The sequence below is a fragment of the Ctenopharyngodon idella genome, chromosome 3 (genome assembly GCF_019924925.1).
Source record: "Ctenopharyngodon idella isolate HZGC_01 chromosome 3, HZGC01, whole genome shotgun sequence".
In the NCBI taxonomy this organism is placed as follows: domain Eukaryota; kingdom Metazoa; phylum Chordata; class Actinopteri; order Cypriniformes; family Xenocyprididae; genus Ctenopharyngodon; species Ctenopharyngodon idella.
Window position 1 is genome coordinate 33,882,759 of NC_067222.1, and position 22,342 is coordinate 33,905,100.

The 22,342-nt window shown below is 36.2% G+C and overlaps 1 protein-coding gene across 25 annotated transcripts in view; it reads right to left on the reverse strand.

The window, feature by feature from the left end:
- The window catches only part of srcin1a (SRC kinase signaling inhibitor 1a), a 118,358-nt gene that overhangs the window by 56,582 nt on the left and 39,434 nt on the right, over positions 1 to 22,342 (reverse strand). For 17 of the 25 annotated variants that reach the window (XM_051885424.1, XM_051885453.1, XM_051885427.1 and 14 more), the window contains exon 2: positions 2,086 to 2,172. The exons of 4 other annotated variants lie outside the window; for them this stretch is intronic. In XM_051885424.1, the coding sequence (XP_051741384.1) occupies positions 2,086 to 2,172 (87 nt within the window). Of the gene's footprint in view, positions 1 to 273; positions 370 to 2,085; positions 2,173 to 22,342 lie in introns of all 25 variants that reach the window. 4 more of the 25 variants (XM_051885434.1, XM_051885431.1, XM_051885443.1 and 1 more) reach the window with 2 other exon arrangements.

Here is a 22,342-nt window from a genome sequence, read left to right on the forward strand (position 1 = left end):
TCATGCACGACCACACGCACGCATGCAACAGCGCAAATGCATTCGCAGACAGACAGATGGTGGAGGAGAATGGGGTGAAGGGGAGGAAGAGAGAGAAATGGGATGAGATGTTAGACTTATTACAACAGAAAAGAGCACAAGAGCGAGTGGCTGCTCCCTGCAGAGCTATTGATCTCAGGTTTAGTCGAAAAGAGGGAACTAAGAAAAAAGTAAAAGCGCTGAGCTATAGATCAGAGAAAAGAATGGAGACAAAATTTCTCTGTAGGAGATTACATTTTGCTTTGCCTGTCGGTTTGCCTCTGTCATCTGAAGTGGCGTTTCTTGCTTTCTGAGGACACATGTTGGATCACAACCCCCAAACGCACATACCTTCGCATGCACAATATACACACATGAAAAATATGTTCATATAAGCTGGGAGAGAAAGGCATTGAAAAACTTAGCTACACAGGTCAGGGGCGTCATGTACAATTTTTTTGAGGGGGCACCGGTGGCAGTTCTGGCTCACTTTGTGCCCTAGACCAGATAAGACATGACCAGAGGGAGAAATAAACCAACAACTTTTAAGCACTTTTTTTTAACAACTTAAAAGGACAGTTCACCAAAAAAAAAGGAAAAAAAAAAAGAAACTTGTGTCATCGTTTACACACACTCATGTCATTTCAAAACCATATGACTTTTGTTCATCTTTAAAACACAATGAAGATATTTCTGTCCCTCTTTTAAAAAGCAAACAAAACATTCACACATCAAAAATGTATACATTGCAAAAGTAGTCAAACAAACCTTGTGCATGTGTTTACCATATGTGACCTTGGACCACAAAACCAGTCATAAGGGTCAATTTTTTGAAATTGAGATTTATACATCATCTGTTATAATGATCAATAAATTTGTTAGGATAGGACAATATTTGGCCGAGATAACTATTTGAAAATCTGGAATTTGAGGGTGCAAAAAAAAAATCAAAATATTGAGAAAATTGCTTTTAAAGTTGGCCAAATAAAGTCCTTAGCAATGCATATCCACTCACAAAAATACATTTTTTGATATATTTACAGTAGGAAATTTACAAATTATCTTCATGGAACATGATCTTTACTTAATATCCTAATGATTTCTGGCATTAAAGAAAAAACGATAATTTTGACCCAAACAATGTATTGTTGGCTATTGCTACAAATATACCTGTGTGACTTATGACTGGTTTTGTGGTCCAGGGTCACATATTTGATGTGCTCTATGTGCAGTATGTGTGCTGATCAATGTTTATATGTGAAATTAAATGTGCTCATCATATAAAGCGATCATGTTTTCTCAGACAACTTAGATTAAACTGCATTCATATGGATTACTTTTACAATGTCTTTTCATACTTTTTTATGTGTGAACGTTTTGGTTGTGTGGACTTTCAATGGATGGACAAAGATTATGAATGAATATTGAAAATATCTTCATTTGTGTTCTAAAGATAAACATCTTATGGGTTTGGAACAACATGAGAGGGAGTAAATGAGGGAATTTTCATTTTTAGGTGAACTAACGCTTTAATCATTCAGTTAAGTCGTGTATGATGAAAAAAAAATACATACAGGTGACATAAGACGAAAGCTATCTGTTAGAAAACTTTTACTGGCCAAAAACTATTATGATACTGTATATAGTGAAATATTTGTGATTTATATGTTTGATATCAGAATCTACAGATACTTCTGAATGGCCGTCAGTGAAGAAAGATGCAGTTAGACGGTTTAGTTACAGCTAAACCATGCTAACCAGCCAAACCTTGGTTTATGTGCCCCCTCTTTTTGAATGTGCATGATGCTTCTGACAGAACCGCACACATATGCATACAGTACACACTCCCAAACTGCCTCCAAGTAAAAGAGGCACAACCTAATGCACATTTAATTTAACTTCCCTCTGCAATTTCTTGTTCTCGCTCATAAAGATGGCCTAAAACAGCAGCTAACGCACATGGCACGCAGACAACACCCATTCGTTGAGGTCAGGCAGTATGCAGAGACAAGACTTTGACATACAGTACAACTGACAAAATCATTTGGAACAAAATGACAGGCCAACCTGATTGGCCAAAGGCAGGCCGACATGAGGAGATATGGGAGTGGCTGGTGTGGTTACCTTGCTTCGGAAAGCAGGCCCCAACATTAGCTGAAAAAAAAGAACATCGACCATAGTTAAGCTCCTCATTCTCTTTATCTTTTGTGCTCTCTTACATTCCCTTTATCTCTCTTTCATACACATGCACAGTAATTGCCTTTGGTGCTGTTGGCTAGAACTGATTCCTAAATCATCTCTCTCTTGTATTATACAAAAGGAATAAGGAATATTGTTCAGTCAATAATACCAAAAAGAAAAAAGAAAAAAAAAATGAAATCTTACACCAAGGCACAATTCCCCTATAGAAAAAGTGTTTTTCATTGCTGGTGGTTTTTTTTTTTTTTTTTTTTTTTTTTTTTGTGTAAACAGAAGCTTTCGGTAAACATCCTCAATAAGACAGTGTTCCAAGCAAAAACCTTCCCAAGCACCTTATGTCAAGAATTTATGAGTCTCAACGTCAGATTCCTGAAAGCCTAAACAAACAAATACACACACCCACACAAACACTACATTGAAATTGATCAACCATTCCTCCTTCACTTACTTCCTCTTTGTTCCTTCACTTACTTCCTCAGATTCAAACCTTATAACCTCTCATGAGAAAACATTAGTATATACATCTTAAAATGATTGAGCGTATATGTTTTTGATGATGTTTGGTGTTTGTGTGTGTTGGAAAGTCGTAAAAGTTTCCAGCAGGGAGTGAGGTAAGAAAAGTATTGGTCCTGATTGCTTGTGTGGAGTAATTTTGCTAATAAAATGTTCATGAAGTACCTGAATGTTTTAGTGGGTTCAAATCTAGCCCCTGGTGATGAAATACTGCATTAAAAACCCTGAGGCCAGATTACATTAATGCACCGAGCATAACAAAACTACTGACAGCTGCATGTGCCTTCATTTGATATATCAGAGTGGTATGCTATATCTTCATTGATTTGTCTGTTCGTATTTTCATTCATTTATTCATCGTGACTTTATAGATTCATTAATTAACTTATCAATCCATTCCACAATTCACAAAATAATAAATTACTGTATGGTTTTTCCGCTTTTCTGCAATTTGCCACCATTAATTGTTCTATGCTAAACCCTTTCCAAATATATGGTAAATATCCGCCAAACAGCCCTATGACAAACTGTTAGCAAATATATACACTACTGTTCAAACGTATGGGGTCGGTAAGAATTTTTAATGTTTTTAAAAGAAGTATGTATTTGATTAAAAAAAAAAAAAAAAACAAAGTGTGAAATGTTATTAAAATATAAAATACCTTTTTTTTCCATTTTAACATATATTAAAATTTTCATCCTTTCATCGCATTTTTGAGAATACACAAAACACACACACACACACACACACACACACCTATCTTCGTAAATCTAATTTTGACTGTTAAGGTTTTTTTAATTTGACCCAATTCAAAAATGTCACTACACCTGCTCAAAAGCATTTTTTCAATTCATGATTAATATTACATTGCATAATTTGTGCTTATACAAAACTAGTCTAAAATTATGAAACCCTTAGAAAACAGTAAAAGCATTGCGTTTACATGTGATTCATTTAAAATACTTAATTTATTATTCCAATATCCAAATATGATACTAAATCCCACAGAAAAAAAGGGTTTCTATTTGTAACGTGCTGTCTTTTAATTTGATCATTGCACATTATAAACAAGACAAATATTCGCTGAATAATGGTTTGCCAATACAAACATATTCATAAAAAACAGTTGACAATGAATAGAAAGGACCAATAAGAGCAAAACTTATCGAGTATTCAAGAATATCAAGTAGAAGTTAGTCCGACATATAACGAGGGGTTGTGTTAACTAAAGCGTCCGTTATTTAACGAATCTTAAAAACACAGATGGAAAATTCAAAATGTTCTTTCCTCTCTGTGCGCGCGCGTTGGTGTATGACAGAGAGCTTGCGCAGCACTGAGACAACGGTAATTTTAAATGCATAAGTAACTAATGTGCTAGTTTTCATACAATATAAGTAGGCTATGTAACATATTAGGTACTTTAGTTAGTATTAACACAATAACGCAACACATGTAGGCTACGTTTCTGAACACTGAGAATAAATAAATAAACCCCAGACTCGCGCCTGTCAGTCATTCACAAATCACAGCACTTTCATAATCACTAAGCCATATAGCGATTTAAATTTTATTTAGATTTGTTGTTCAACATTACTTGAGCATTTTATACCCGTTTACCTTAAGTTAGAAGTACCGTGACTACTGTACTGTCCTCGCTTGAGAATTCAGTCACTGTCAGACGGCGGGAGTGGAAGGAGGGAGATCGAGCGGGATTTTGTGTTGCCGTACGCATTTGTCAATCATACCCTCTTGCTATTTGGGGAAATGAACCCAGCGCTATGATTGGTCGAACTCTTTCTTTTGCTGGATTTGAGTACTACGTGTGCACAGAGCCAGGTTTTTGCGTAGTATAGACCTTATGTAGCTCCGCCCCTTTTTAGCACTGCGCTCGTTGTCTTTTGTCTTCCGGTTTGTATTTCCACAGCGAACTTACGTATTTATGAATGAACTGCTCGTTTTAAAATCTTCCCGGTCGACTAACATTTAAGACATCTGCTTTAAACATTACAATGCTCACGATAACTTTCATTAACTCTACAACAGGTAAATCTACTTCACCAGCTAATTATTCTTCAACAGCGATGCCAGAGAAATATACAGAGCTACCGCAAAAACGGAAGTTCAAAGACAATATTATAAAGATGGCGGCCGCTTGTTTCTCTGGCGCATAAGGTCTATAGAGTGACAAATCGTACCAGCGTACTTTGAGGTCAAAATGCGTACCCGCAACGCAAAATGCGTACATGTTGGCAGGTCTGCAAGTGTTTTAACTGCCACTTTTAGTCAATTTAAAGGGTTAGTTCACCCGAAAATGAAAATTCTGTCATTAATTACTCGCTCTCATGTTGTTCCACACCAGAAATGTCATTCCAAACCAAATCCAGAAAGGTCTCAGATTTCATCAAAAAGACCTTCATTTGTGTTCCGAAGAACAAAAGTCTTACGGATTTGGAACGACATGAGGGTGAGAAAATGATGACAGAGTTTTCATCTTTGCTAAATAAAATTTGGCATTTCTTTAAAAAAATATATATTTTTACTAAAAAAAAAAAAAAAAAAAAATCTTAATAACCTTTTGATCGGTAGTGTAAATATCTGCCACTAGCAGCAAATAGTGCAATGAGGTGGCAACAACAAATTATTCACCAGTTTGCCAAATTGTGATTATTCATATTCTTTTAATTTTGTGAATGTAATTTGGTTCAAAAAGTAACCCTTGTAAAATATTTATTTGTGATGAACTGGCATTTAATATGTTGAATTTAAATATGTGCCACTCTAAACTGGAGAAAACAGAATGAAGAAAATCAAGACCCGAAGTCTCTCTCTCTCTCTCTCTCTCTCTCTCTGAGAAATATCATATCATGTACTTCCAGCTCAATGGGATTTGAATCACTCTATTCAACATCTCAACTGTCACCATGGTCTCCCTATTGCCCCTTTACCCCCTTTCAGGAAGCTTGGGGCTAAAAACACTATTACCATCCAATGAATTATTCACATATTATTTAAAGCATTGAATCTGAAAGCAGCTGGTATGTTAAGCAGAGCCTGGTGCTTTAAACAAACATCAGGGTTGTTCTGGAGTAATAGACAGCAGCGGTGCTCCTGAGGAACGACTAAATTGAATGACCTTGTGGTTAATGTTGTTAGCATTGAATTCTTTAATAGCACTTATACTCTCAGGAGAAGGAGCATTATCTTTCAGACAGCGGCCTGTTGAAGGACAGAAGGAACTGATACCGACTTACCATGATACTTGCTTTAGGGAGTTTTAACCACTAATACACCCTGACAATGTGACTAAACTGTGTTAGCTTTAGCAATAAGAGCTTTGAATGGAAGCAAGGAGGACATGTTCAATTCACTCAAACAGGCTGCATAATTGAGTGGTATCACGGTGTTGAAGTTGTTCATTGGTATTTTGTTCAAAGAACATTTGCATATTGGTGACTGCACTAATAAAACCCAGCTAATAGAGGTTTGATGGTTTGTCTTAGCTGGTTTTGAAGTTGGTGAAGTTGGCATTTATTTGGCCTCCAAGCCTGAAAAGAGGTTGGTATGATTTTTTTAAATGTTTTGAAATGCCTTTTATGCTTGCCAAGGCTGTATTTAGTTTAACCAAAAGTAGAGTAAAAACAGTAATAGTGTAAAATGTTATTAGAATTTAAAATAACTGTTTTCTATGTGATTATATTGTAAAATGTAATTTAATTCAAGTGATGGAAAAGCTGAATTTTCAGCATCATTACTCCAGTCTTCAGTGTCACATGATCCTTCAGAAATCAGTCTAATATGATGATTTGCTGCTCAAGTAACATTTCTCATTAGTCCTTGCTGAATAAAAGTATTAATTTCTTTAATAAAATCCTATTGACCCCAAACCTTTGAATATATTTATATACTGAAGTATGATTACTATGCAAGAAATATAGTATATTTACATTTACTATTGTGAATTTGTATGATAAATAACACAATTATATATAGCTCTGCTCTCAGCTGTATTACATTAAAGTACGGCAGTTGCAAAGGGGACCGCTTTGGCTGAATTTAAGACCACAACGGACCAGATTAATGCAATAAAGCCAAAAGCCTTGAAGCATTGATTCCACGAAAACTACACCCTGCTGTCTCATTCTCTCATCTCAGATCATATAATCTCAGCTAACTCATCCTCCTAATAAAGACAAAATGCTGTAGCAAAATAACCGTCTTGAGTTTAAAGAAGGAGAGGGCATTGATTTGACCTGTGGAAGCAGATATCATCAGCAAAGAGAGTCAGCCCATCTGACGTGCTAAAGCAGGTAACTGCCGCAGGCACAGAGAAAGAGAGAGAGAGCGCAAACAATGCCGGAAGTGGAGACAAGTTGTTTGCCTCCATCCATCAGAAGCCAAGCTAGAATTACCATGACAGGCAAAATCAATGCAAAATAACAGCCTGAGAATGTGTTAGCAAGACCTTTTCATAAAAGTACAAGAGAACAATGATGTTTAGTGAGCAAGAAGGAGTGAGGGAGAGAAAATGAAAGCTAACAAAACACTAAAGCCATCTTTATCCCACTGTTATGAAGAACTACTGTGTGCAAAGACAGTACTTGTGCTATATGTGTCTTTGTGAATTTTGTGATAACTTTATAGGAAAACATTTTATTACTGCATATTTATTGAAGAAACCTTGTTTTAATCACAGAACTTCCAAATATAATGGCTTCAGTCCCATCTTTACAATCGCTACAAAACTACACTGGTTAAAAAAAAAAACAGTGAAATTTATGAAAAACAGGCAGCTGTGGTTGTCAGAAATGTGCTGTAAAAATATAGAAGCAACCTTTTAAGATTTACTGATATATTTTATTAACAGGTGTAATGCTAATATACCAACCTACTGAAGTACTAAGTACATCTACAATCAAATCTCATCACAAGGAGTTTTTCCACAAGCTGAGGAAAATATCTAGTTCAGTCATGAAACTCTAGAGCAGTGGTCGCCAATCTGTCGATCGCAATCGACTTGTAGATCTTTATCACTGTCCCAGTAGCTCCCAAAAATAACAGAAATATGAGTACAAAAATACATTACATTTCTCCAGTCCTTGTACTGTATTTTTGTATTTATTTTTCTGTTACTTTTCGGGAGCTACTGGGACAGTGATAAAGGTAAATAGCCCAGATCATGTCTGAGTCTGTAAATGGCTGTTAACAGAGGCCAGAGACGCTGAAGACGGACGCGAAGAGGAGAAAATTCTGTAGCAGACAGAGCAGCTCACTGTTCACGATGCTTGAAATATAGGAAGAAAATATACATATTCAATTAGGGGTGAGGGGTTATATGAATGTATCTCTGGAGGGAACTTACTGTCTTCAGAAAAGTTTAGATGGCAATGGCATTTTATTTTCCTCTTACCTCCGAATAAAGTAGCTATTTATAAGCGCAGTGCTGCTTTGTTTACAGCGGTAACCAAGGAAACGCTGTATCACTTCTCTTCCATAAGTGGAACCTCATTCAGCCTGTCTGCTGTTTTTGTTTCATGCTTTTTTGTGTGTGTAGAATATAATTTCACAAAGATAAAGTCAGGCCGTTCTGTTTTTGCTTTAAATCTTGAAATTAAATCTAATTAAAATCAAAAACAACTGCTCATGCAATGTGTGTAGCATCTTTGTTTGGATTGTGATTAAAATGCAGTGGTTACCTCTAATTTAAATGGCTAGATATTTTTGTTTATGGCCAGTTTGCTTGTTATAGAGCAAATAAACAATATCATCATAATAATAATAATATAAATAATATAAATAATTGGCGTACCATGAATGAATATGGCAATGTTTTCTAAGAAGAAACAGTTATTACAATGAACACGGAATTTCGGGAATGTTGAAACAGACTACTTGTCAATTATTTGATCTTTTGCAGTTAAAATTACATTGTAAAATTACATGAAATTTCCATTTTTTTCACTGTATATATTAAGAGAACTTACCATTAAGAAATTAACAGGTTATTAGCGTATAGCATTTTTACAGATTGTAATTGAAGTACAATAATTTTGCAGCTGAAAAATAAGAAGAGCGATTGTTTTTTTATGATCTGCATCATAGTGGCAACACTAGCATGTTAACAGAAGAAAATGATTTTAGTAAGAGTGCATGAGTAATTAAGTGGAACTGTGTGGCAACAGCTGCAAGCATTCATTCATTCAAAATACACCTGTGAAACAGGTGACCAATGAGGGAAGAGAAAATTCCTGGCACATTCTAGGAGAGTGGACAGTGAAGAACCAGCAGTAACAACTAAGGCTACACTCTTTGCATTAAAACACACAAACAGTACTTTAATTTTAGCAACTTAAACATACATCTTTTAATGCCTCCCTTCTCATCTCCCCCCTGGCTGTCCCTTAAACCACAGCCGAAACACACACATGCTGCCATAAGGGTGACAAGCTGCCTTCTGCTCACCTGGGAGCCAATCAGAAGCATATGGAGAGGTGAGAGGAGGAGGTGGGCCTTATGAATGATGTGGAGGCAGAGGACAGAGGGCAGCAGTGGTAGTCCTGACATACTTTGACTGTGGCTGGATTGAACATATATATTTATATAGTTTAAAGGCTCAGTAAGATTTTTAAGGAATATTTATTGTTTAATATTTAGGCAAGTATGCATTAAAGGAACACTCCACTTTTTTTGAAAATAGGCTCATTTTCCAACTCCCCTAAAGTTAAACAGTTGAGTTTTACCGTTTTCGAATCCATTCAGCCGATCTCCGGGTCTGGCTGTACCAATTTTAGCATAGCTTAGCATAGTTCATTGAATCTGATTAGACCGTTAGCATCTCGCTCAAAAATGACCAAAGAGTTTTGATATGTTTCCTATTTAAAATTTGACTCTTCTGTAGTTACATCGTGTACTAAGACCAGCGGAAAATGAAAAGTTGCTGTTTTCTAGACCGCAGACCAGCAGAGTTCCTTGATTATTACGCTGGAATGAGAGTATAGTTTCTAGCCATATCGGCCTAGAAAACAGCAACTTTTCATTTTCCGTCGGTCTTAGTACACGATGTAACTACAGAAGAGTCAAGTTTAAATAGGAAAAATATTGAAACTCTTTGGTCATTTTTGAGCGAGATGCTAACGGTCTAATCAGATTCAATGAACTATGCTAAGCTATGCTAAAATTGGTACAGCCAGACCCGGAGATCGGCTGAATGGATTCGAAAACGGTAAAACTCAACTGTTTAACTTTAGGGGAGTTGGAAAATGAGCCTATTTTCAAAAAAAGTGGAGTGTTCCTTTAAATTGATCAAACGTGACAGTAAAAACATTTGAAATGTTACAAAAGATTTATTTTTCAAATAAATGCTGTTCTATTTACCAAATTAGATAAATAAAAAATATTAATCAAGACTGAAAAAAATGTAACATGGTTTTCACAAAAATATTAAGCAGCACAACTGTTTTCAACATTGATAATAATAGAAAAAATGTTTCTTGAGCATCAAATCAGTATATTAGAATGATTTCTGAAGGATCATGTGACACTGAAGACTGGAGTAATGATGCTGAAAATTTAGCTTTGCATCACAGGAATAAATTACATTTTAAAACAGTTATTTGAAATAGTAATCATGTTTCACAATATTCACTGTTTTTACTGTATATTTGATCAAATAAATTCAGCCTTGGTGATCATAGGGGACTTCTTTCAAAAAGATTAAAAATCATACTGCTCCTAAACTTGAGTAGTGTTTGTGTGTTTATATATGATTGTTTAGGGCAAACAGGTTTGAAGGTATGAAGTGTTAACATTAATTCAATTAAATGCAATTAGCCTAAAGTTTGTTTAGCTGAAAATTATTTGTTTTTGAAAACCATTATATTTACAGTATACCATCAGTTTCTCAGAATTAACTGAAATCACTGCCAAAGATCACAAAATGGCTCAACTTATCAATTCAACATTGGCTATAGGAAACACTTTTCCTATCTGTTTTTATTTTTACCATTTAATTTTGTAATACAAGACATAAATACTACAAATTTATACAAAGACATTTGTTTCTTGAGTACACACTTACAGACTTGCTTAAAACCAATTTCTAGGCATAGGCAGTTGCCTAAGGCATTATCAGCTGATAGCCCCATGGATCACGATTGAAGCGGAAATCCAGGAATTCTGCCTACAGCATCAAAATGGCCTTAAACAGCCCTTCCCACCTTTATGCTTCAAACACACAAAGCCAGTACTAAACATCGGAGGCTGTTGTTTATCAGTGTTTCAGCACACACACAAAAGCAACAGCCCGTTTTACAGTGGCCTCTAGAGTTTGGCTGCTCAACAACAGCACTGGCTTTTCACCAAGAACCTTTTCAAAGGTGAAATGTGTCATTTCTGTCTCATTAGAGTCCCCCAAGATGTCAAAGTTTTGTTGTTTATTATGACACCATTAACTCCCGCTGGCAGAGGCACTAACTACACACTTTGTGGGCCAAAAAAGTATTTCTCCATCAAAAATAACTGTGTATCCCAGATTACACTAATACTTATATATTTACCCTGAGATTTTTAGTTAATAATTCAATAATTAAACAACACATTTGCATGGTAATGGTTCTGTGATGTTAATTAATGGTCACATAACATGCAATAAAATATTCATTTTTTTTAAGTTTTATTGGTTTCACTTATTCTACTAACCTTAACCCCATATTCTACTATCCTTATTCAATTATCTACTATACTCTAATGAGAGTTAGTTGACATATGTGCAACGTTACTTATAGTCAACAAAATGTCTAAAGGGGATCATCAAAATTAGAGTATAGTAAATAGAAAAGGGGTCAAGGTTCATAGAATAAGTCGACATGTAGTTGCAAAGTAACTTATAGTCAGTAGACTGTGTTTGGCAACCATCACAATAAAGTGTTAGCAGATATCAAGCAGACAGTCTACTAATACTCTAATGAGAGTTAGTTGACATGTAAGTCTGTAAACGGACTGTTTACAGCTCACTCAGGGCTAAAACGGCAGTGTCCATCAAGAGTCGTGGGAGGGGCCTGTGCAAATTTACGTTACTTTGCCAAGAATCTGTGAACGGCTTGATCTGACAAAGTGCTTATGATTTGTGGGGCTTAAAAAAAAAAAAAAACACTGAGTGGATTTTTATCATTATAGAGTTGTTTTGTAGACACACTGCCAACACACATACATGTCCAAACACCATGTAAAAGTGAATTTTGCATCCGATGTCCCCTTTAAATTCCCTTTTCGCTTTAGCCATCACAACCAGAAAGAACAGTAAGAACTAACTGAATTAAACTAATTTAATCCAATGGTACTGTAAATGCTGCACATTTCACATTCAAAACATAGCAATTATTTTTAAAAGCCAAAGGCATATTCTAAATGGAGCCCTATCAAGTGTAATGACTTATTCAGGGTGAATTAGTCTGGTGGATATACAGTACAGGGAATAACTAGTTGAAACAACAACAACAAAAAGCAACAAATCATCTAATTCCAGAAGATATGTCAAATCAATCCAATGGGAGGAGGTGCCATTGGTCAGATGTTGTTAAACAAAATTAAACCACTGCAACTGTTCAATCACTCCTCTCTCTCTATTTGTCTCTCTTTCTGTGGCTGCAGACAGAGCAAAGAGTCCTTTCCTCACTGTTGTATAATTGCTATTACTGCCTAGGGGCCATCAAACTGACTGAGAACTCTTTCTCTAACAAGTCCATTATGGATGAGTCACACAATCAGAAACACATTCACAGACATACACAAACAGAGAAAAGCAAACAAAAGTAGCAGCACACGGTCATTTCTCTATATGTTCCATGCAATGTCCCCGTTTTAAACATCAGATGTTTGAGAAGTGTTCAATATTTAGCTCTGCCCTGAAGGATTTGATCAGACTCAAACAGTGAGATTGAGAATCAATCTTGTTTTGCCCTTGATGTTCACAATACCATTACACAAACACTCACTTACCATGGTTGGGGCGGATTACCAGCTTGTTTGCTTCCCCTGGTGTTAATAGCAGCCTTTTTAATTAAACTAAACAAGAGATCGCCATCCCCCGTCTCTCTTTCTCAGTCACAGTGGGGACTCATCCCACGAGTAATTACAATAACAAGACTGCTAACAATGTCAATGTTTGATGAGACAAAGGCAGTTTTTAAACCTAAAAATGAATATTTTAATACACATAAGTGTGTGCGTGGGGGGGAAGGGTTATCTTTAAAATGCTTCAGTAAACCATCAGAGACACCATTAAAGGAGCTGTGAGAAACATTTCATCTGCTCACAGTTTTGCTCCACAGATCTTCAGTCTAGCAGAACACTTTTACTGTAGAGCAGTTTCAGATAGCAGTCGATCAGAGATGTAAATGAATGTAAAATCAAAGAAAATGTGAAATATAATAAATTAAATAAAGTAGACTGTATCTGTGACCTAATTACAGTCAAGGTTATATGCTCAGACCAAAAGCGCAATGGACAGTGTGATTGTATACAAAAGTTCAATGAACAAGAAGTTAATATTGAGTAACTTTCATATTGCCAGTTACTTTGTACCTTTTTACATTGCCGAATGGTTTCAAACAAGTATAAAGTGCGACCTGCTCCATGTCTCCAATCAACACAGTCGTAGTGATTTGTTCGTGAATTAATTAGTGTTTCTGAACTAATTGGTTGAGTGAATGATTCAATGATTCATGAAAAGAGTCACTTGTCTCATTCCTGTACAAATCATAGTATTTGAACGAATTTGTTGAGTGAATGATTCAGTGGCTCACTTATGAAGGTGCGTCCGAACGGACAAACTGGGTGAATGATTCAATGACTCGCTTATGAAAGCAGTCACTTGGGGTGCTTCTCATTTCTTATTTGCGTATACTTGTTTCCTTTTCTTGTGTCTTAGCTCCACCCCCTTAGGATGCGAGGGAAGGATACACCCGTGTATCCTCGCTAATGACTACTCATGAAGCTTCCTCACTCCTCATTCCTCGTGGTGCAATTAGAGAACTGAGATGTCCTCCAAGATGGCTGAGTACGATCTGTTTCAGTGTCACAGGCTGGAGGATGTAGGAGCAAGGATACAAGGAAGAATCAATTTGAGTATTGAGAAGCACCCTCTATTTGATCCTGAATGAAGCAGTGTGTTTGAATGAATCGATTGAGTGATTCACTGACTCATTTATGAAGACAGTCATTTGTCGCCACCTACTGATTCAACAAACATGTTAACTGTTGTATAATGTGTACTTCTTGATGGGATCTGGCTGGCTTCGCTAGCATTCTTGCAAAATGCTTCCAGAACATGTCTTATTGTTTCTTTGATTTTTACAATTACTGTCAGTTAAGATGCATAAACCAGAAAGCAAGCAAACATCTGCAAAATTAGCTTGTGTTCCTGTTTCTATCAATTTTCAATTATAAAGGTCTGCTACCAGACTTGAGCCAAAGGGTACCTGAAGCTGAAACAATACATAACTTTGGGTTTCTAATTAAAGAAAAACTAAATTGCTATTGTAAATATTTTATGTTTTAATTTTAACATGTTCTGTGCGCATGCACTCACACACCCTCATTTATTGTTGAGTTTAGAGAGCTATTAGCTTACTGAATCATGTGTCTGGGTCTATTAAAGAGGAAAAAAATATTGATGGATTCAGATCTGCAAATGTGACAGTAGCGTTCAGGTCAAAACAGGTCACAAGCCTGCTGAGTTCAGGCTTCAGCTTAATGCTAGCAAAGAGTAATCTCTAAAATCAGAAGGAAATTATTGCATTCTCTCTCTCTCTCTTTCTCTCACTCACACACACACACACACACACACACACACACACACACACACACATATATGTGGATTACAGGGACTCTCCATTGACGTAATGGTTTTTATACTGTACAAACTGTATATTCTGTCCCCCTACACTACCCCTACCCCTAAACCTACCCATCACAGAAAACTGTCTGCATTTTTTGAATTTCAAAAAAACACTGTTTAGTATGTTTTTTAAGCCATTTGGTTTACGAGGACACAGGAAGTATCCTCATAAACCATGTTTACTTTGTAATACCCATGTCATTATACACATTTGTGTCCTCATAAACCATGTATACAAGAACACACACACACACACACACACACACACACACACACACACACATCAACCTACCCACACCTGCATAACTTAGATTCAGTTAATCAGTTTCACTTCATAAGCTTGAACCTTGCATATAAAAAGAATAATTTCCTGAAACAGATCTACACAGATCACTTTCAAGGATAATTTCTCAAACTTCACGAAAGCAAGCACAGAGCAGAAGGGAGAGAGACATGAGCATTTGTTTCATGCAAGTTGAGTCACACAAGGTTCTGCATCTCTAGTTATTTAACTGTTATATAATACAAGCAAAGAGCAGGAAGGTCTAGCATTAAAACAGGTTTATTTTTGACAGTATTGTTACAAGCAGCAAAGTTTCTCTCTGCTTCTTTTCCTCTCACTCTCTCTCTCTCTTTACATGCTGAAATAACAGGGTCTGCCAGGTCAGACGTGTTGGAGTACTACGCGTGCTTCTTCACTCATCTCTTTACCTCACAGCAAAGAAGCAGGCAGAAGAATCGACCCACTTTCAAGTTCTCTCAAAAAAGACAAGCGGTCCCGCTCCATGCTGCCCACTTCCTAAATGCACACACAAAAGAGCACTAAATTTTTATTTCAGGCCTTCATAATTCCTTTAAAAATCCTTGAGATTTCTTAATACCATTTAGACATGCATCATTTTCTCATCCATTAAGTGATATATTTAATTTAAAACAAGTGAAATGGATAAATCAAAGTGGATGATTAGTCTATTCTTTCATTGGATGTGAGGCGGCAGATGTTAAGCTTGCTACAGCAGGCTGAATCTTTATAATGATGATGTCATAATGATGTATAACTTGAGGATAAAACCTGATTAAGCTTTTGATGGTGAAATTAAATTAAATTAGTCCTGTGAATCTATACAAATTAGTGATTATAGTATGCATATAAACTATCTTCAAACACTCTTTCACTGTTCAACACACAAAATCCATTTCACGCATTTCATCACTAATAATATAATGTAAACGTAAACATGTAAGACAATGTCTAATAATTAGAGCTGAATAAATCTCACATAAATTTGCATAATAAATCACTCTGCAGTTTTTCTGGCTGACCTCTGAAGGAGAAAGGTCACGGTGCATTAGAATAAAAATGAATTTGTTATGAGAAATGACTGGATGCAAACACAAACCTAATCTAAATATGCAAACCAGTGTAATTTTAGTGTTATTTATATGCTATTATACACTGTAAAAAAATATATTTCGAAGCTGTAAATAAAACAAAGATTATTGGATTATGTTTTACAAGAAAATACTATTTCAGTCTTTCTACTTGAAAATTTCACATTTAATTATCACAATTTCCCCTGTGTTTTGTGTGTTCTGTGTTCTAGGACTTTTATTTTGAAGCGTATTTTCTGTTTCCATTGTTATGTTTGTTCACTGTTCATTTGTTCCTGTGGTTTGTTCCTGTTTGCCTTTGTTTCTGTAGTTATCCTTGTTTGTTTCCATGACGATTCATTAAACACACCTGTTCCTTGTTAGCCTCTTGTTATCCAGACTGTATATACACCTGTGTTTCAGTTGTCTACATGTATGCTTATAAAGCTGTTGCGTTTCCATTCCCAAGTTGGATTATTGTCTCCTTCCTTCTCCTGTTTGGATTTATGTTTCCCTGCAGTGTTACCAACTGCTTTCAATTGAAAGTAGCTAAATCTCATCGCTAAATATGACCAGATGATGTCATAATGGCGATTTCACTAATTTATTTAAAAATAAATATTGATCAATGAGTGAGATAAGAATCTAGATAAGGTTTGTCCGAGAAGTTGCTAGACTTGTTGCTAGGCTTTTAAAAAAAAGTCTCAAAAGGGGCAAGGGAATCGCTAAATCTAGTGACAAAATAGCTACATTGGCAACACTGTTTCCCTGTTTGGAATATTGTCATCATCTTCCCTGTTTGGATTTTCTTTGTGTTTATTTAATAAACTATTGCAGCAATTATATCCTCTATATTCAATGTGTTACTTGCCGTTTCTTTGTAAATATTAATTGTGCATCTATCAATTTCTGAGTAAAAACTGTTACAAAGCCATTTTTTTCAGTGTAGTATTTATTAATTTGAATTAGCTTTTATTTTTATAAATTTTAGTAATTTTGTTGTCATTTTAATTTGATTTTCTAGATTTCATTTAAATTTTTATTTCAGTTTTATTCATTTTAGTACTTCAACTTAATATTGTTTATTTTAGTTAGATGCCAAGGTATATTCAGCTTCAGTTCTTCATCTAATATTTATACTTTATTTTATTGCAACTTTATTTCAATTACCGAAAGGGATTTTTAATAGTTTCAGTTAACAACAACAACACTGCTACAATCTTTAAAAACAAGCACAACAGAAGGAGCTTGGATCAGACTGACTCACTGTGAACTTAGAAAAAGCATTGGCAGAGCAAATGTAGATGAAATGAAAAAGCTGGTGGAATTATAAATAGGAAAAAGCTGATGCAAAGTGGGTGTGCAGAATGCTTGTGACCTCAGATAACATCAGGTTTGCACAATACTCTAATAAACCTGTTTGCACAAAAGAACATCTTAATTGAACACAATGAAGCCATAGTGAGTCATACACTCTGGGGAAAAAAAACAAATATTGGAGAAAAAAAGTAAACTTAAGTTGTTTGCTGCATAAGAAATTTGTTCGCTCACCATTTTTTCTGTGCCACCTTTCTTGTTTACTCACAAACAAACCTATGAAGTGAACTATTATGAGTCCACTCGATAAGACTCAGGTAGACATATAGGTCTGGCTAACTTAAAGCTCTTAAAGGGACAGTTCAATCAAAAATGAAATCTGTCATTATTTACTATTTGAACTATCCCTTTAAGACTTTAACTACTAATACAAAGTTCCCAGGTTTGATCCCAGGTAGAGGTGACCTGTGACCTGAGAGATTCCCCGCCTTCTGCCATACCACTGTACCTTTGAGTTTCTCCAGCTGTTCCTGCTATAAATAAATCACTTATTTATAAACATCATATATCAACTAAATGAGAAGATTAGTTTAGAAACAGACTCAGGAATTGCCATCAGCGTCAGCAAGTCACATGTTGCACATTTGCAGTGGAAACATTTTCAGTGGAAACGATGAGTCATTGGTGTGTTTGGCTGATGTTGTTTTATCCAGGATGAGGGCATTGTGTTTTACTTTTTGTGTTTGCTCATTTGTTTCTGGACAGAGAATGTTTCCTCCATTGATCCGGTTTTATTGACTTTGGCTCAGAGACTCCAAAATGCTATACATGAATGCCTCATGAGAAGATACTGAAGTTGAAGGGTAACACAAACAGCAAAAGTGACTAAAAATATTTTGTGCTTTTATTTTTATTTTAATCTATTGCAGAAAGTTTTCTATTTTCTGTTATGTTGGGTAAAAGGCAATAAACAGGGAGGTCTTCATTTAAGTCTCTTGACTAGAGCAGGATCCCCTTAAATAAAATAAAATAAAATGAAATAAAAAAGGTATTTATAAAATAAAACAATCCAAAAAAATATAAATAAAATAAAATAAAATTGATTTAAATGGCTGTCACTGGAGAAAGATCCTTTTTTTTTTTTTTTTTTTCTGCCAAAGTTAACCACCATGTACAAAATTCCCCTTCTGGGATCAGAGAAGTGTCTGTCAATCTATGTGGAAAGACTTAACAGAGCCTGAGTCCCCAGGAGGCCACTCTAAATCTCCTTCTTATTCTCATTCCCTCCGGCTCTCTGTGTCTTTCTCAGTCCCTCATGGTTGCCCATTGGGAGCGGAGCACGGAAGGAGGAACGGGTGGGGCAGCCTCACAGATGGGCTGGTGGGTAGGTTTCCGTGGTTACAGGCGAGGAAGAAGAGGAAGAGGAGCCATCTGGCAGTGGTTTGGTGAGATGACGTGTCTTGCCCCTCACCCACAACACCCACAACCCATGGCAACATGCCTACCACTCCACCAACTGTTATACAAACTACAGGTAGCAGAACAACAAGTACAGCTACAGTTAATGACAACACCTGCTCTAGCAACTGGAAGGAATCAGGCTTTCAAATAAACTACAGAAAATATCTATCTAATACTGAACTACCCATAGGTGATCACAGCTACAGCAGCACAAGGAGTTAACCAGCATGCACTGCAACAGAAATACTGCCATCAGCAGACATTAGTTGTTACTCTAATTACTCCAGATATTCTCTAACTGGTTACAATCAAAAATGGGTCACACTTCCATTCTGATAAGGTCACAGAAAGGCAGGAAAAAAAAGAATGCTAAATATAAATCATAAAATTCAACTATTAATATAATCATGCATAGTTTGGACAGCAGTAGTTTTGTTTTATCTTAAAGGGGGTGGTTGATTATTATTTCACTTTTTTAACTTTAGTTAAAAAACAAAGTGACGACGCTCAAAGTTCAATGCAAAGGGAGATATTTTCTTTTGAAAAATTCTCTGTTTAAGGACTACAACAAACGGCTGGTAGGAACTACAACGAGCTTCTTCCTGGGTTAGTGACATCACTAACCCTAAAATTTACATAAACCCTGGCCCTGAGAACAGGCAACAAAGGGGGTGAGGCCATGTTGGGCTGTTTTAGATAAGAGGAAGAGTTGTTGTAGTAGAGTGTTGTTGCCATGCTGTCATTTTACGCCAGACTGCTTCACAAACGAGGGTCAATTTAATGCTGGATTTGCACAAAAGATTACCATGACGGCACATGCTAGTTGATGAGTTGAATCAACTCCACAGCAGCTACATAAATTTATTCACTGAGTCTCTCCATCAGTGTCCGACTCCGGTTTGAACAATGTAAGGCTGAACACCGTTACTGACAATTGTCATTTTGGCTGCGTGAGATTCTCCAGCTTTGTTGTTGTTATAGCTCTGACCTATTCTGGAAAGCAGGCCGAGAGCAGCAGCCCATTTGCACACACAAAAACGGCTTGTTTTTGCTCACACCCAAATAGGGGCAAATTTACAGGCTATAATAAATGATCTGTGGGCTATTTTAAGCTAAAACTTCAAAGACACATTCTTGGGACACCAGAGACTTATATTACATCTTGTAAAAGGGGCATTATAGGTCCCCTTTAACTTACCTTATATTACTTTTCATCTTTTAAAATTAAAGAAAAAATGCTTACCATATATTGACATCAAAGGAACATCCAATCAGATAAAGTATTTGGCACAAGTTCATGCATCAGTAATATGGCTAATATCACTATTATCACTTCTGCTGTTGTTTATAAATTTACAAAATAGACATGATTATTCCTATTCACTTTGTCGTGTTATTATTGCTGCATATTATTAGGCAGTTCACAATCATTAGAATAAACTTCAATGTTTGATTCTTTTATTTACTGTTGTTTGATAATAATTTTGGTAAAGTGGACATCCTATATCCCAATCAATCAATCAATGTGATTACTAAAATTTACCATGAAATCATAATTGACCATTCTTCTTCTTTTTTTTTACATAATGTTGCACTGTTTATTATAAATGATTTATTCGTGCACATCATTATTTTTTAGAATTGATGTGCACTTGTAATCTTTAATCAAGAAAGTTAGCCTCCCCTCCCTCTCGCAACAACATCTGTTCTCTTCATGACGTATGTCTCAGCGGATGGTGGGACTAAAAATCCTCCACAATTGACTGCAAACTGGCATTCAGATCTGCCTCCATTTAGTTAGCAACACCCAACTTCCTACAATCTAATAAATTCCCAAAGGATGATCAAGTCCTACATTTTGTTTTCTCATTCCAGAAGCCATTTCACTCAGATATACGTCACAATAGGGGGGAAAAGACTATCACAACTTCCATTTCATGCCGACTTTGACTTTTAAATGGGTAAAAGGGGGAAAAAACAATGGAATAAAATACTTGTTTGCTCCTCCACACACACCAACAAGTCCAAACACATGATCAAATATACTGTGAGCACATTGTGTTATATAAGGTCAGAGTGTCTGTCCAGAAGAATGCTTATCATCTTCATCCATGACATCCCTTTCAGCATATTCACAAACGAACGGGACAGAATTGCCCCTCAGAAAGCTGGGAAATGTCAAATAGCCTGTTTGTACATGTATATGTGTGTGTGTGTGTGTGTGTGTGTGTGTGTGTGTGTGTGTGTGTGTGTGTGTTTGTAGGGAAGTTAACCGCTGCTGTTGTGGCTAAAGCAGTGAGTACACTTTTATACCGATTTCCTAACTAAAATCCCAACCTCATTTCAAAACAGATCATGATCTGAGTTTAAGATTCTTCAACCAACAGCAATAAAAACAAGCACAAGTCAAAATGTCAGATCTGAATAAACACGATTCATGATTACCAAAGTGAAAAGAGAAACCAAGGAAGGCAAAAAACAAAACAAAATGAAAGATGATGCAAAACTGGGACAAGAGGTGGTCAGAAGAGAAAAGTAAGGAAATGGTAAGCAGAAAAGAGAAGAATGACTTATGGGCCGCCCGAGCTGGAGGAATGGGGTGTGACAGAGAGAGGCATGAGGGATTTGGTGGAGCACTTGATGTCTTGTTAGCCTCAACCTTCGGTACATTGTGATTGGCTAAAAATATCACATAGCTCATGTCGAACAAGGTGCATTCTGGTTTGTGGCACTGGAGCATTTATCATCACATGGCCCCTAAAGTGCCAAACACAACCTTTCTCTCTTTCGCTCTCTCCATCTCTGCCTCACTCGCTCCCCTAAATCCAACACACAGCCATATGCCTCTGTTTATTCTTCCTGAAATCTAGCACAAACCCCAGTGCTAATTGCCTGTATTGTTCTAGGCTCTAATGATCTTTTAATAAAGCACCATTCCTTCAGTTTCCCTCTTTTTCTTTTAGCATAAGCATGCACCACACCCTTCCTTTCTACATAATTCATCAGGTCATAATCAAAACATCCTTGATCCTTTTATATCTACATATGACCTCTACAACAGGCAGTGTTCTCTTACAAACACACCATATATCCTTTCCCTCTCCTCTGACTCTCCATTTCTCATTCCCCCTTTCCTCTTTGTATATTTTGTCTTTCTTTCACTCTAGATTGCATTTAATCTACTCTGTTTTATTATGTTGCTTCCATCTGGTCCTTTTTACTTTTCACATCCTCCCTCCAGCATCAATGCTACTTAGTCTCTGTCTTTTCTCTAAACACTCTGATTGGTGGGAGGGGAAATGGTCTCATTTCTTTCCACAGATACACAAAAAACCCTCAAAGGCAATTTGAGTCTCTTCCTCGACCCCTCTATAGTGGACAACAAGACTAATGTGCTTGCTCTGCAGAGAAAATATACTGACAAAAAACACAAAACAAAACAAAACAATGGAGGAATCAAAGGGATATCCATCCATGAAATCCTTGAAAATATGTGATTTTTATAAGTTATGATTTAAAAAGAACACAAAATATCTCAGATTCTGCAGTATTTCTCAGTCAAAAATTTG